At 34.0% G+C, this 16496-nt stretch overlaps 1 protein-coding gene across 1 annotated transcript; it reads right to left on the bottom strand.

The window, feature by feature from the left end:
* Positions 1 to 1750: 1750 nt before the first annotated feature.
* Positions 1751 to 9933, bottom strand: LOC145601314 (alpha-xylosidase 1-like). The gene is made up of 3 exons (XM_081657313.1): positions 9590 to 9933; positions 8226 to 8908; positions 1751 to 3902 (listed from the first exon to the last, which is right to left on the bottom strand). Exons 1-3 carry the CDS (start codon positions 9844 to 9846, stop codon positions 2032 to 2034), a joined length of 2811 nt encoding a protein of 936 aa, XP_081513439.1. The 5' UTR covers positions 9847 to 9933; the 3' UTR covers positions 1751 to 2031.
* Between the last annotated feature and the right edge of the window lie 6563 nt (positions 9934 to 16496).

Here is a 16496-nt window from a genome sequence, read left to right as displayed (position 1 = left end):
ACAAAAATTACTAAAACTATAGTAAATGCTTACATGATGTATTTTCCACGGCTGATGTTTCAATAATTGTTTTGAAATACAATCACAACAAAAAAAATTTAGTAAAACCTAGGTTTCATACTCTTTTTTGAACCAAATATGAACAAAACCACTTATTCTTTCGAATTTCAATCTTATTTTGTTGAATTTTGTAGTGATTGAACAATTTTTATTGATAATTTGTCTCAAATTCGTAGAAATTTTGGGTTTGAAAAAGTAGATCAATGGGTTTAGGGAGAGAAATTGGGTGAAGAGAGAGAAAATGGGTAAGGAGAGAGAAAATGAAATGAAATGATGATTTGAATTATTTTTTTTATTATTTATTTATTTTTTTTATCTATAGGTGGGTAAAAAGCGTGGTTACTATTTAGTTACTACACAATTACAAGGGTTGTTGGGTTTGTTTATGCTTTGTTTAGGGGTGGGGGTGTAGGGATAGATAGTTACACTAGAGTCTAGGAGTATATAATTACATTTCAGCCTTTAAGTTCATTGTGTGTATCGGGTTAGGTCAGTTTTGTCAGGTTTACCCATCAAGATCCTATCAACGATCATTCAAATATCTTAACCTTCCATTTTAACAAAACTCATATTCACGAGTACTCGTACTTTTAATAAAATAAAGTAAATTTTATCGGGCAAGCACAAACTTAAGGCTTTGTTTAATTTTACTTTGTATGAATATTCTATAACAATATTATTCATACTTGTAGTATGTATTATGTAAACTCTTATTCACTTAACGTATATGTGAGCGTATCAAGATTAATTTGATTGAAATAAGGGGGGAAAAAAGATAGTATAGGTTGATCATACAAACACACTCTAAATCTTAGAGTGTAATCACATACTCCTTCCATTCCATTAAAATTGCTCGAATTTCCTCCTATGATTCTCCCATTGACTTTGTTCCCCAACCTTATAAACGGAAAGATATAGGCTTAAAAGCTTTGGAAAGAGGATAAATCAAGACTTCAACCAAAGTTTTAAAATAATGAATTCTAATGGGACAATCATAGTGAGACAAAAGAATTCCAACTCTAATAATTAAATGGTAGTAGCTAATCGGTAGAGAAATCACTAATCTTATATCAATTTTGTTATATTTTTTTTTTGAAGGATATCAATTTCGTTATATTTTCCTCCATCTTTTTTTTTTTTTTTTGGCGAAGATATTTTCCTACATCTTATGTTTCGGTGTGACATGTGAACTTTATGTACAAATTCAGCTCAATTCAAATTCTCACATATTTCATCTCACATGGTTAACTATTTATTGTTATAACTTTGATTTTGTGATCAAAGATTCTTCATTAATCAATATTCTCGTCCAGCAGTGGTGATAGCTGATCAGTTGGTGTGACTCACATTCTTTCACCTGTCATCATCTTTGTTGGCAAACTACCTATAAATTTAATGATTGTCAATTTATGCTTACTAGTATAATGATGTTTTAGGAATATTATGTCGCAACATCTGACCACATAATGGTCAATTTTTGGACCACTAACTAAGGTTCTAAATCAGTAAAAATAATTTAAATTCGGAAAAATAGTTTTAGTTCGCAAAAATAAGGTGAAGAAAATAGTACTTAAAGTGAAGAGAACATGACCTAAATTAGAATTAAGAAATGAGGCAAATGATATGGCGAGCATAATTGTACAAAATATTGATATCACTTTTAGTTAAATTTCCTCATTGAATTTTTGTCCAGAAAAGGGAAAGATAAATGAGAATTTGATTGTAATTGTAACTTGTAAAGAGCATGAATTTTTTATTAAAATTCAGAATATACTGCGTACCATAATGCAACTATATTTGCTTACAACTTATTTCATTTAGTCTATTTTCCGGAAAAAAGGATGATCACAAATTTTGCTCTTTTTCCTTACCCTTCCTGTTAGGGAATTGTGCACAAAAATCAGGAATCATCTGTCTAAAAATGTGAAGAAGCTGGTCTACAAATTGAATGCATTGAATCATCCACAAAACCTAAGCACCCATTTTCCAGGACATGGCGAAATTCTTCCCAATAGGCAAAGACAACCCACTAATCTGTACCATCACGGTCTTCATCGCAGCATCTACATCAGACTGTATGTGGTAATTTTGCTCTGATGTTGTCGTAGCCACGTCTGGTGCACTCGTTACTTCAGTACCATCAACTTGAATTGCGACAGACCCTGCATTTCCACCCAATCCCAACACAGATATCTTCCCAACAGTCCACCCTTTGTCTACAGCAAACTTGCCCTCTTGAACTTCTGACCAAACCTTAACCATGTTCTGATCCACAGTTGCATAGAAATCGACATAGGTTGATGATCCACCTGCCAGTTTCATTTCAGGGAGTTCATCCTCATCGACAAACAGATTCCCTTTGGCTTGTCCGTGACTAGCCCCAGCTGGGAAAGTCACCACAAGATGATAAGGCGTCTCCCTTGCTTCTTTCGAGGTCATACCACCTTGTTGCATCGGAAGAATGTTGTTTTGATACAAATGTACGTTGATCACATGCAATGGTGCGTCAAGGGTGACATACTTGCCTGCCTTGGAAGTAATAGCCTGAGACATATCGAACATACTATACCAGGAGCCGGGAGGGAAAAGTGCCTTCACACTGTTGGCTCCTTTCTCAAGAACAGGTGATACCATCAGACCATTACCAAGCAAGAACTGTGTGCTCAACCCATAACAATCAGTGTAGTTGGTGAAAGTGAAGAACAGCGGTCTAGCAATCGGAGCACCAGTAGTGTGTGCCTCGTAGCTTAATGTATAAAGATAAGGAAGAATCTTGTACCTCATACCCAAGGCATTTCGAGCTGACTCAGCAACTGTGTCCCAGACGTAGAGTTCTTGACTCGGTGAGTAGTAATTAGCATGGTCTCTAGAGAATGGGTAGAAAGCACCCAATTCAATCCAACGGTTGCAAAGTTCCTCCGTAGGTTGAGGATAGAAACCACATATGTCGGAACCAACCATTGGCACTCCAAATATACCAAAATTCAACATGGTAGAAATCGAGTACCTCAGATCATTCCATGTTCCTTGATTATCACCAGTCCAATGAGCAGCATAATGGCCAGACCCCACATAAGTAGAGCGTGTCAAAATGAATGGCCGCTTCCCTTCAATGGCTTGAAGTCCCTTATGAGTTGCAATTGTTTCTGCAAAGCCATATAGACTGTGAGCATCATACTCCAAAACGCCGTTGTAGTGAACTGCACTGGTAGCAATGGTTTTGTAGCCAATAGGTGAACTGATCCCTGAAGCATTTATCTTATAAGGCGGATCATCCCATCTTGTTTTTGTGATGTTCTTGCAGTCTAAGCAGCATACCCATCCAGGTCCAATGCCAGAGGGACACTTTTTGCCCTCAGGAATTGTGCAAAGCCCGGTGCAGAAATTTGAGGCCTCGTTCATGTCAATCCACAAGCCATCAACTGGAACAAGTTCATGGAACCGTTTGATTTCATCTACCCACCAATCTACTGTTTTAGGGTTGAGGTAATCAGGGAAGTAAACAGCCCCAGGCCACACTTGGGCTAAGTAAGGCTTTCCCTCGTACTTGATGAAAACATCATCAGCCATGCCTCTGGTAAATGTTCCATAAGTCGAGTTAACAGCAATACCAGGATCAATGATGACTATATACTTCATTCCCCGAGCATGAATCTTTTCAAGGAAGTTCAAAACCTTTGGACGCGAGTAATTAACATTATTGAGGGTGAAGTCCTTGTGCCCATCCATATGATCATCATCGTTCCAGATAACATCAAGTGGAATTTGTGCCTTTTTGTAGCTCTCAACTACATTTTCAACCACGGAAAGGTTATGGTAACCCCATCTGCATTGGTGGAAACCTGTCAATCCAAAAAAATGTCAGCTATGTTCTCTTCTTTACTCATTTTGAATGCTAGAAACAAGAATACATCACTCTATCGACAAGACATGTATGCTTCAATAATCGGCCCAACTCATCACACCAGATAAGGTCACTCAGTTATATTTATATCAGTAGAATGCTTCTCTTTTCTAACCAAAACTAAACAAAGCAGATATAACACAGCAAACACCTTCAATTCACAACCAATCTAACTCAGTTGATGAGACCTAAAGGATTAACAACATCTCACACATCAAACTGCAAGTCAATACAAGAAAAGAAATGCACTGACCTAAAGGATTAATAACATCTCACACATCAAACTACAAGTCAATACAAGAAAAGAAATGCACTAAGTAGTAAGAAAAGAGGACATGAGTTCTGTTTCATCATATGCATATAATTGAGCGATTACAATCACTGGAAGGAAATAAAACTCCTAATTCACAATTTCTTTTTAGCACCACTGAATAGCAGAGGCAACTGGATACTCTACAGAGGGGAAAACAAGTTAATTTCAGGTTCAATTCGGATCAAATTCAGGAGGAGTCTGTAAGTCATTCGGTTTGGCTTCAAGACACCTCACATTTTGGCCTTTTGGGTTTATTGTCAGATTTTTCTAATTTTTTAAGTAACAAATAACTTGGGTCGGGTTATGGTATTTTGCAACAAAGATCGCCACAAGGAACTACACATGGGAAATGGCGGTGCCAAAACTTGTACACACTATACAACCACTAAAATGGTAAGTTGATATCTATAAATAGCTAGCTAGTGTATATGACAATATGTTATACTCTTCTTTCCTTCACAACCATTTAGTAGAATGTATTATCTATCAACCTTATTTTCGTAAGGAGCAACAAGAAACAAAACATTGATGTATCGAACAGATAACGGTTAATGCTTTCACTCAACCATATAAAGCACCTGGAACATTGGAACCACATATTAGCAGCTAAGGATTGAGATATATCAGCAGAAAAATCTGGAGCTAAAGTGACTATATTATTACACTACTAGCAGTTATGAGACTATGAGTGACAACCAATTAACCATGACATAAATGTTAAGACTATGAAATCTGAATAGAGCCACTTTATAAAATGGTCCAAACCCCTAAATAGTACTTTAATGCATCACCTACTTGCCTCTCTTCCATTAAGTGTACCTACCCAACAAAAATAATTGGAGCTGAAGGCCTAAAATGTAGAGACAAGGCTTTATAATGTGTATCACAAGGAGGTAGTACCGGCTCGTTTTCAATCAAATTATCAATCCGTCCATCTATGTTAGTTAGTATAATATGGAGTTTAGAATTATTTTACGGATGGCAGTAAATATTTTTTTTGGTACAAAATAACTCAGCCTTGAAGGGGAAAGATAAGAAAAATCCCTCAAATGAACCCTATGAGATCTAATTCTTAAACCATAAGGATCCAAGGTGGAGAGCAATATCACTATTCGGTCACCACATCAACCTCTAGCACTTCACTTTTGTAAGTTTTAAGTATAAATATGTTTCTATGTGAAAACTTTGATTAGTGTGCAAAATAGATAGGATACTTACAAAAAAAGTATAAAATGTGGGCCGAAAAGAAGAGAAAAAACAAAGGAAGAAAAAGTATAACATGTGAGATATTTTTTTAATTATAAGAAACGTGAATGCAGAAAATGTTATCTACTAGTAAGGACCACTTTATTTAGTTGCTACTTTTGATGAGTGTATTTGGGGAAATAGCCCAGCCAACTGCAAAAGTCGTTTTCTATTCTTCCACGTTGAACAAGAAATGTGTACAACTTTCTACTCACATCAATCATGACTCTAATTTTAAGTACGTTAAAGATTTTTGTCATAAGATTTTCTTCCTCCTTTTACATAGCCAAGATTTGTAAGATTTTCCAAATAGTTTTGGTTTCTGAATAATGATATCTTGTCATGAACTCACAATAGGAAGAATATTATGGAGCTTGCTCAATATTAGGCTAACTATATACTATAGTCGATTTAGAAATAATAGAGGAAGAGAAAAAGTTCTCGATTGTATCACGTATTGTTTACAACAAAATTAACAAAGGAAGTTTACTTTCGTACTTGGCTTTCCAAAACAAAATAAAAATAGTGAAGTGGATAACAATTGAAAACACCTGATCTTAAAATATTGTGTGCCAAAATTTCTAACTATCAAATAATGTGCTCAGTTTAGTGGTTATGAACTGCAGGACAAAACCATCATTGATCAATAAACGAAACTTAAATACTAAAATACTTCATCCGTTCTATAAACGTTACAACATTTATCAATTAAGAAAGTTACATTCCCTATTAATCCATTCAAATTAGCATTATTAAGGAAAAGGAAATGAGGAGACAAAAGGTACCATTACAATACTCCCCTAGAAGGCCAGAACATACATTAATCACTCTTATTTGATTCCCTTTTCCTAAATATGGGTGTTTTTACTAATCAATCATATAGAAAAAATCAATCCAGGACATATGATACTGACAAATATTGAGTTTATAAAAAAATAATTATTATATGAGTAGATCACCGTTTAAGCCAAGTAGGATTTAATGTGTTGTACCTAAATCTGTAAAAAACCATTGAATACATGAATCTACACCAAATTATGTTAATAAAACAAACAAATGGCCCGACCAACGCAGCCCAAGGGATGGCAAATAAACATGAAAGCAGATCCCTCAAATCGCGGTGTTTAAGCAAATTGTGTCCTTAATTATATATTAATACAGATTTGAGAGGGATGATAATGTTAAACAATTGATGCAAATATACTCTATTCTTAGAGCTCAAAATCAGCATCATTCTCTCATGTGCAACATAATTTATCTGGCCATATTATATAGGGCTGAGCAAAACTATCCGAAAATCCGAAAATCCGAAAATCCGATCCGCATCCGATCCGAAAATTTAGGATAACCGATCCGAAAACATTTTCGGATCGGATATCCGATCCGGAAATTTCGGATATCGGATCGGATATCGGATACCAAAATTTTGAATTTCGGATATCCGATATCCGAAAAAAGTCGGATATCGGATCGGATATCCGATTTGATATCCGAAAAATACTCAAAACAACAAACCTTAAAAAGGCCCATACCCCAAAGGCCCAAACCTACCAACCCTCAAAACCCTTGAATCCCCCCGTCCCTCTCTCTCTCTCCTCTCCTCTCATTCTGTACTTCATCCTCACCACCACTCTCTTCTTTTTCATCATCCTCTTAGATCTCACTCATCTCAACAAGGAATCAAGAACTACAACCCCACCACTCCTCTCTATCTCTTCTGATCTTCTCTTTCATCTTCTCCTCCTCCTTCGATCTTAGCAACCACCAGCTTCCCATTTCTCCTTCGATCTGATCCTCACGGTTGCTTTACTGCCGACCCACGCAACACCCTCCTTCAACCATCTTCAACAATCGCAATAACAGCCGCGACCGTTCGGGTCATTGCTCCCTCGAGCTTCCAACCCACAACGACGACGCCTCTTCTCAAATTAATTTCAATGTAATTCTTTGTTTTGTATTTAGATTTGTGTAAAAAAAAAATTGTTTTGTGATTTGTTTGTGTTTAATTTCTTTGTTTTGTAATTTGTAAAAATTATTTGTTTTATTTTTAGAATTTCTAGTTTATTTGATTTTTTCTTGTTGTTCTAGTTGCAGTGAATTTTTTTTTTAAGAAAAGTTGCAATGAATTTTTTTTAGAGAATTGATGCAGAATCAATTTAATTCACCTTTTAAAAAAAATACCGTTAAATTTTTATTTATATAATGCGAGTATAATATTGTTAAATGGGTCGGATTCACGCTAACGGCCTAGCGTTTACCTCAACAAAATAAATAAATAAATAAATGGGTCGGATATAGGATATCCGAGCTATTCGATCCGAAATTTTCGGATATCCGGATATCGGATATCCGAAAATTTTCGGATCGGATACGGATATCAAATATGGCAATTTTCGGATACGGATATCCGATCCGAAATCTAGATTCGGATCGGATATCCGATCCGTGCTCACCCCTAATATTATAGATACACGAACTATAGACTATAAACTCCAACATTGGTCGTGCCAAATAATACGTGACTTTCTAAATTTTGTATGTCAATTAAAGCAATGTTAAGGCGGGAAAGGTCTCTTGAACTCAATTCTAATATTATGCGACATTGACTATCATTAATGTATTATTTAGGGACAGAGGGATTATCAATCAACGAAGCAATAATGCAAAAATTAAGGATTAATGAGTAATGAGATGAGAAATTACCAAAAGCCCAGTAAGGCATAGGGGCAGGTCTCCCAATCAAGCTAGTGTATTGATTCACAACATCAAGAGGAGAGGGACCCGAAAAGAAGTAAAAGTCGAAAACGCCCCCAATTACTTTGTAAGTCAAGGATTTACCACTGTAAAAAACATCCATCCCATTGCTATTCAACAATAAAACAGCATGGGCTAAGGGCTGCCCACCCACATTTCTAAGATCCATATAAACCGGGTGCGACCCGTATAAATCGGTATTAAGATTAATAGCTGAAATATCCAAGGTATAAAGTGTGTAAGGGTCATTCGGGTAAAGTTTAATTCCATGAGGTTGGGTATTTTCACCAAGCCCATAAAGTGAAGCATCAGAGGGTAATTTTGTGGTAATTTCAAGGTACTGGTCTTTAAAAACTAAACTGTTAAACGGGTCGGATTGTGTCGAGCTCGTGTCAAAAAGGATTTCACCGTTTGATTTTCTTTTTACTGTGAAGGTAAAAGGGCTAACTGTGTAACTGAAAATTAGCTCATTTCCTGAGATTTTAGAATCAGAAAGAGGGATTTTTCTGGATTTTCCTAGGGTGTTTTTTAATGAGGGAGGTTTTTCCCTTGGTAAAAGATCATAAGGTACTTCCCATCTTGGTTTTTCTGCATCTGTAATGTGTACCCTTAATCGTTCCTCTGTTTCATGCCTGAAATAAAAGGGTAAAATTGTCAAAAAAAAATGCCAATTATTATTGTGCTAATAAATCGGAAATCTATATTAGTTGGTCTCGTGTCAGACAGTTTTACACGTATTATTACAAGAATTGGATAATCCAAAATCCAAATGGGCTAATTTAGATCTCATTAACATTATATAGGTAAATGTGACAATGTAGAGGAAAATGTACATTCATATCCATAATTATAAAGACATAAATCACATAATAAAACTAATTGGACCACCAAACATTATCAAATCACTAATTTACATAGGAAGGTATAAAATTAGGGAGCTATTATCCTTAAATTGACATAATGAAAAATAAATACGTGAACAAAAATGTTACTTTTAGTGATTGTATATTTAGCTAGAATGTACTGCACCACTTTTCATAATGTTGCAAATTTGCAATGTTCTAGTGGTAACATATAAAATCATTTACAGGGTGTCAGGGTACCTATATGTCAACCAAATAACCACATTGAGTCGAGTCAAAACGTAAAAAAACAAAAAAGAACGGAGAAAGTATCACATTCCAGACCTCGATCTAGTCTAGGCAAAAATCTTTAAACAAACAAACAAAAATCAAAAGCACCAATAATTGGAAAAAAAAAAAAAAATCAAGAGATTAAAAAAAACTAAAAAAAAAAAGAGAAAGCAAACTGACTTGACAAAAAGGCGCAACATAGGAATATCAGGGCCATAGATTTTATTTTTCTTGATAACTTGCAAGTAAGCTAAGAAGCCACCATCATGGGTTTCTTCAACGGAAACTAAACGGTAACCATTACCAATCTTAGTAGAATTTGAAGAGTGTTTAGTTGAACTAGAAGAGTGTTTATTTGTTGAATTAGTAGTTAATACTACATTTAAGTTGACAGTAATTAAGAAGAGCAAAAGACAAAGAAGCAAGGAAGAAGACATGTTTAGAGAAGTGAGTGAGGCAGACTGTAAGTCTAGCCTTTGGGACTTGTTGGCTTTTAAAGGCAGAGGATAAGAGATTTGCAAGATTGTGGGTTGGTAATCAAGTGTGATGGGGTGTATGATATGAATAAAAGATTCTATGATGTAATAATTGAGAGGGTTCGAGTTGTCTAACGGGCTTGGATCAGGTCTAATTGGGTCGAGTCACTTAACATTTGGTTTATGCTAAATTATTGTGTCTATGCTGATCAAATCTAGATCGCAGCTCATAGATAGATTTGACTTGGTTGTTGTTAGTCGGTCAGTTTATGACACCTCTCTAAAATGTATAAGTATATTGATTAATGATGAAATAAATGACTTGTGCTTGCATGTGATTGGTGATGGTTCATAGGGTCCACAATGTAAAGGAAAGATTTTTTTTTTTTTTTTTTGAGAAGTTAGGAGTATTATTGATGATGGGTCCAATGTTAACAATTGTGTGACTGTTTTTTCTTGTGGGAAATTGGATTGCCCTTGATTTGTGGCGGTGGTGATGGTACTTTAAAAATAAAAATGTGTACAAGGTAGCAAGAAAAAGGATTCCCCGTCTGTGTGAGTCTTGTTTAATAACTCAAGCAAACTCATAAACCAAATGTTTAAAGATTGTGAAAGAAGGCAACAAAAAGTTTATATATGTACACATTAGATGTTAATGTGATAGATAAGAATGATGATATGGTAGATTAGAACAATTATAAAACGGATAAAAATAATATAGCGGATAAGAATGATAATATGGCAGATTAGACTGTAATAATAATTTACTATTAATTTGGAAATAAGATATCCATAACATTTATGAAGGATTACTATAATAATGTTCAAATCAAAGATAAGATATAATCATATCCTAACTTTTACAATCTAATTTCATTTTCTTCCTATATATACACATAAATTTATTTATTTTTGACAGCCAAAAAAATATATTACAGGCTTTTCCTAGCTGCAACTGCTAGTTTATGAGCCTGTAAAATTACATTACTATTGACTTTCCTAATCACTAAGGAAGCTAGCTGATTGATTAATTTGATTAGTTGCATTTTTTATTATTATTATTATTATTATTATTATTATTATTATTATTATTATTATTATTTTATTTATTTATTTATTTTTTTTGAGAACAATTAGTTGCATTTAGGCATTTAGTGAATCTAGAATTCCTTTTTAATAGTTTGTGCTTTGCAAAAATGGAAATCACTGTACTAATCTTAGCATTAGCTAAAATTTCTAATTTTTTTAATAACATCTAATTTGTTTGAATATTGGGAATATCTAAAAAAATGTAAAATGATTTTACAAGTAATTAATAACAACATTAATAAATTACTATTTTCTTCTCGGATCTTGATACTGTGCTTGATGATGTTATGTTTGTATGCAAAGACTTTGATTTTGTTTCTTGGTCCCATGTTCGTAGGGGTAGGAATTTTGTAGCCCATCACCTTGCTAGGATAGTACCGTTTGGCTTTGAGCAAGTGTGGGAGAATCATTGTCCTCTCGCCATTGCCCCGTATGCACTCATGGACAATTTGTCCAAATCTTAATTAATGGTACTTCTAGCTTGCTTAAAAAAAAAAAAAAAAAAAAAAAAAAGGTAATTAATAAAACATTAATAAATAAAACATCAAAAGCTTTTGTAAAATGATTATGTGATTTCGAGTTGTGTAACCCTACAGCAACTCACACATTTCCCACTCTACTCAATTTTCTTATAGAATTTTAACTTATATGAACTCGTTAAAGTCTATCTAAATTAAATAGTTTAGACATGTTTTAAAAATGTTGTTTAAGTTCTAATAAATCTATACTACTATTATTAGTGTTCAAAGTCATAACATGTTTTTACGCCATGTGTCATCCTTATTTTTTGTTGACATGGCGCCACATGACTATTGAAATTTCATCATCTATTTAGGGTTCACATATTTAGAAAAAAATGCTTAGAGTAAAATTTAAACCTTGTATTTCATGAGTGTATTTACACTCGGGGGCATTCGTTAGTTAAGAGAGCTAAAAATGAAATTATTAATGTAAAATAAACATTTATAACACTGATTGACACGTGACTTTGACATGCATTACAAATTTAATACATTATTTTAGGTAATATACTAAATAGTTATCTAACATCTTGGGGCGCTGGTTAACAAGATCCTTGATATTTATATATCTTTGTAAGAAAAAATATGCATACATTAGATTAGCTTCAATCCTTTGCAATTTCTCTCTATCTCTCTCCTAATCACATGCATTTTTACCTTTCTTTATCCATTTAATACTAACAAACAAATTTTATGTAGAAATATGTGTCAAGGCCTTTGTTGCACATAATATGAAACAAAGGTAGTATATATATCATTTAATAAAAAAAAAAAACGAATCTTAAGCCCTTTTCTCAAGTTCATATTCATGTTATGTAAAAAAAAATAATAAAAAATAATAATAAAAATAAAAAATTTGTCCAAATATTGGTACAAGTAGTATAGTGCACAATAATGCTCAAGGTGCACCCGATCAACATGTTTTCTTTGAGGTTGAATTGAAGTTCTTTTCATTTGAACTACATGTATGTATGTATGTATGTATGAATTTCAGCCAAGCAGAGTAGATTTCAGGATAGCAGAGCAGAGCCGAGCCGAGTAGAGCAGATTTCCACATTATTATTAATACTATTATTAATGTTATTATTATAAATGTTGTTGTTGTTGTTGTTGTGATTGTTGTTGTTGTTGTTGTTGTTGTTGTTGTTATTATTATTATTATTATTATTATTATTATTATTATTATTATTAAGTGCATATACCATTGATTTAGGTGAGTGAAAATATAAATATATATGTACCATATTTAACATATGTTAATAGTAGAAAGATAAAAGAAAACAGTTTACTTATATTTATTTCACAAAAAATTTAAAATAAAATGATTTAATGAGTAATAATTATTTTACTTATAAATTTGTCTTAATCATATATTTTTAAGCCTAAAAATAATAATGATATACAAAGTACTACTTGAAAGCAACCTCTTTTTTTAATTCTTAAATTGTATTATTATTAATTAATAATTTCTAATAATTACTAACAATCACAACCCACATAAAATGTTTCTACACATTGTGATTCTAATATCAAATGTTTATAAAAGAAATTGTTATTATTATTTATTTATTTATTTATTTTAAAAGAATTGTTATAATTATTAGAAATTATTAATTAATAATATTATTAAATATTAATTCTTAATAGTTTGAATTATAAAATATTATTATTGATAATTATTATTATTAATAATTATTATAATGATTGATAGATATTAATTATTATTAATATTAATAATTGTTAAAATTATTTTTACTATTAATAATTATTATAATTATTCAAAATAATAAATTGTTAACATCAATACAATATCAATTATTATTATTGAATATTAATTATTATTATTATTATTATTGTAATTATTAATTATTATTTGAAAATAGAGCAGAGCAGAGCAAAGCAGAGCAGATTAGATTACTTTTGAGTAGAGCAGAGCAGAGCAGATTTGATTTGAGCAGAGCAGCTCTAAAGAAAGGGGCCTAAGTGTTGTAACTTGAACAGGTGAAGTAGACTTTGGAAGTGGAAGAGTAGCCTGCTGCCTATGAAGATTTGAGGGGATTCCAAGCAAAGTTAAAGAAGATAGAAGAAGAGTTCTTTTAATAGAGCTTTCTGAGTTCCCTAACAGGAACTTGAAGTTAGCGAGTTGAGAAGCTTAACTTGGTCTGCGTTGAAGACAACAAGGTTCCATTAGAACTTGGCCTGCGAAGTTCCAGCAAGAAGCTGGAGAACAGAAGACAGCAGGATCTTAATCCTGACTGCGTGAAGCCCTAGTATCCTTAACCCATAACGATTGACGAAATAATCTAGTTTTGTTAATTTTATATTTTAAAAGATTAATGTAAATATGTGTTGGTCAGTTTATGCATGGAATTTACTAGAAGTGTGACAAAATTGGCAAGCTTATAAAAAGAAAGTTTTTAAAAGACAAATCTTAATTTATGAAAAGATTTTCTAAAAGATTTTATTTTATAAAATCTGGTTTTATTAGAATTTTATTCTTTTCGTAAGCTTATCTTTGATAAGTTTTCTAAAAAGTTTTTCTTCACAAAAGATTTACACAAAATCGTGTTTTATGATTTATGGTAGTTTTATAATTTCTATCTTTTGCAAAACCCTACTTTACATACAAGTACTACTTGTATATAAAGTAGAATTCGTAATATGCACAACTCGTGAGTTTATGCATGAAGAATCTGAAGAGAGCTCAATTGTGTATTGCCAAGTCTAAACTTTGTCATATTAGTTTCGGATTCCATATGTAGCTTTCCTATCACATATTAGAAGTCAACCGTTTGTATTGTTTTGGTTTGGGTGAGTGAATTATTATTGCATATAGTGTTGTATGCTTCTAGGTTGAAGTTGAGTGAGAAGTACTCAGGGAGTGCGAGTGAATCTAAGTCAGGGACTTAGGTTGGGTAAAATAAGGTTCTACTGTGTAGCAAGTTCAGTCTGGAACTTGTGAGTATAGGTCTGATTATAATAGGTTGTAACAAGAGTGTTTGCCCTATTATAATGAAGTGTTTTGGTGTTGCAAATCCCTTAGAGAGTCGAGGTTTTACTTCTAGTTAGGCCCTAGAAGATTTTCTCGTAAAATCCTGTGTGCATTGTAAGTTCCTTTATAAACTGTTTTATATTCTGCAAAAGTAGTCAATAAGAACTCACATACAATTCACCCCCCTCTTGTAGTGGTCGTCTCAACTAACAAAAATGAACATCTTTTTAGATTTTGCATGAATTACATATTTTTATGGATTTGAGCAATATGTTCTTTTATGTATATTATTATTTTCAAAACACATCATATATTTTTTATTGCATCGAGATTAACATGTTCATTAGAAAGTATTATATGTTACTTTCGTGTGTTGTCTATAATTCTTGTTCTTTGGATTTGTGTTTTTTGACCTTGATGTTCATTTAAGAGTTTATTTTCTTTTATTTCAGCTCTTATGTACTTTTAGGGGCCGTTTGGCTCGCACGAAGGAATCGGAATGGAATGAACAAAGGGAAAGGAGAAGGATGGAATGAAAATACCCTATTTTTGCTTTGTTGTTTGTTTTTAAAACAAGGGAATCAATCCCACCACCACCCACCACACATTGCATATGGTTTTCATCTCAACCAGCCACGAAACCCCTCGTCGGCCCTCCCCCACCCCTCGCTGGCTCTCCCCCTCCCCTCGCCACCCTTCATAAGCTCTCCCCCACCACACTCTGGGCCCAAAGCGACTAATCTCACCCTCGAAAAAGCTCCCTTAGGGTTTTCGGAGGTTTTTCGAGCTAGGGGAGGGGTTTTTGGGCAGCGAGGGGAGGGGATTTTGGGCGGCGCGCGTTTATCGGTGGGCGGCGGCGGGGGGCGGCTAGGGTTTCGCGGGTGGTGGGAGGGAGATCGGAGCTAGGGTTTTGCGGGGCTAGGGGTGGTTTTTACGTGGGAGGGGAGGACGACAAGGCTTGGGGGAGGATCAGCGGTGGTCGGGGGAGGGGCAACGGTGGCCTGGGCTGTTTTTCCGGTGGTGTTGGTTGGTGTGAAGATGGTGATGTGGTGGTGTTAAGGTGGGTAGGGAATGGGAATGGAAATACCTAGGAGGGTGGGGAATGAAGTTGGAAGGATTTGGGGTAATGGGGAAGATAAAGGGAATGAATAAAAGTGCTAAACAAACATCAACAAAGGGAATCGGGCCAGTTGATTCCGATTCCCTTTCCTGATTACCCCTAACCAAACGACCCCTTATTTTATTCATATTCTTTGAATTAATATCTATGTTCATCAGGTGTATAGTAAACATTGAACACGTGATTGCCTGAATTTGATATGATGGATCAAACGGCCGGAAAGAAAAAAAAAAAAAAAAAAAAATCCTCTGGCGGGCAGGAGGAGGAATTTCATGATTTGAGTACTTGGGTAGCTGTGTGGGCTATAAGTCTATAATTTTGGGTTGACATTTCTTTGGGCCTTGAAGATTTGTTTGATTTTCTAAAGTCATCTATCCAAACTGCTAAAAACCTAAAGCCGAGTTGCAAAAGAATAATACACAAGGTCACAAGTGCAGTCCTAGTAAAGTAGGCCTGTGGCCCTGTGCACAGATGGTATATCTGATCCAAAATTACATATCGGATATTTGAGTCCCAAAATTGCTATATTTGATATCCAAATTCAATCCGAAAATTTTCGTATAGCATCAAAAGTTTTCGGATTAGCTGCGGATATCCGATATTTCAATTGTATGAATTAGATTATTCCAAAAATGATGAATAAACTTATTTAAGGCTTCGTCTCGAGTCTCCTTTGGGCTCGGTTCAAGCCTCATCATGTCTTAGGTTATGCCACAAGTCCAGTTATTGTACTACAATGTGGCCAGTAGTTGGCAACATGTCTAAAGGGAAACGGTGCAATTAAAATGGAGAAAATATATTTCAAAGAGATAATGTAAACATACTACGTATATTTTTTGCAAGAATGAGGAAAAATGACCCTAACTAAACTTAAACCCTCATGTTAAAC

Source organism: Chenopodium album, chromosome 21, assembly GCF_948465745.1.
Source record: "Chenopodium album chromosome 21, dcCheAlbu1.1, whole genome shotgun sequence".
Taxonomy (NCBI): domain Eukaryota; kingdom Viridiplantae; phylum Streptophyta; class Magnoliopsida; order Caryophyllales; family Amaranthaceae; genus Chenopodium; species Chenopodium album.
Note: the sequence above shows the minus strand (reverse complement) of the source record. Positions and strands in the feature narration are given on the sequence as shown.

Excerpts from the sequence above, each read along its gene's own strand:
- LOC145601314 (XM_081657313.1), bottom strand. The coding sequence starts at position 9,846 with ATGTCTTCTTCCTTGCTTCTTTGTCTTTTGCTCTTCTTAATTACTGTC. Across the intron at positions 8,909-9,589 it reads ATGTTGCGCCTTTTTGTCAA|GCATGAAACAGAGGAACGAT; the intron begins GTCAGTTTGCTT and ends CTTTTATTTCAG. Across the intron at positions 3,903-8,225 it reads TATGCCTTACTGGGCTTTTG|GTTTCCACCAATGCAGATGG; the intron begins GTAATTTCTCAT and ends TTGGATTGACAG.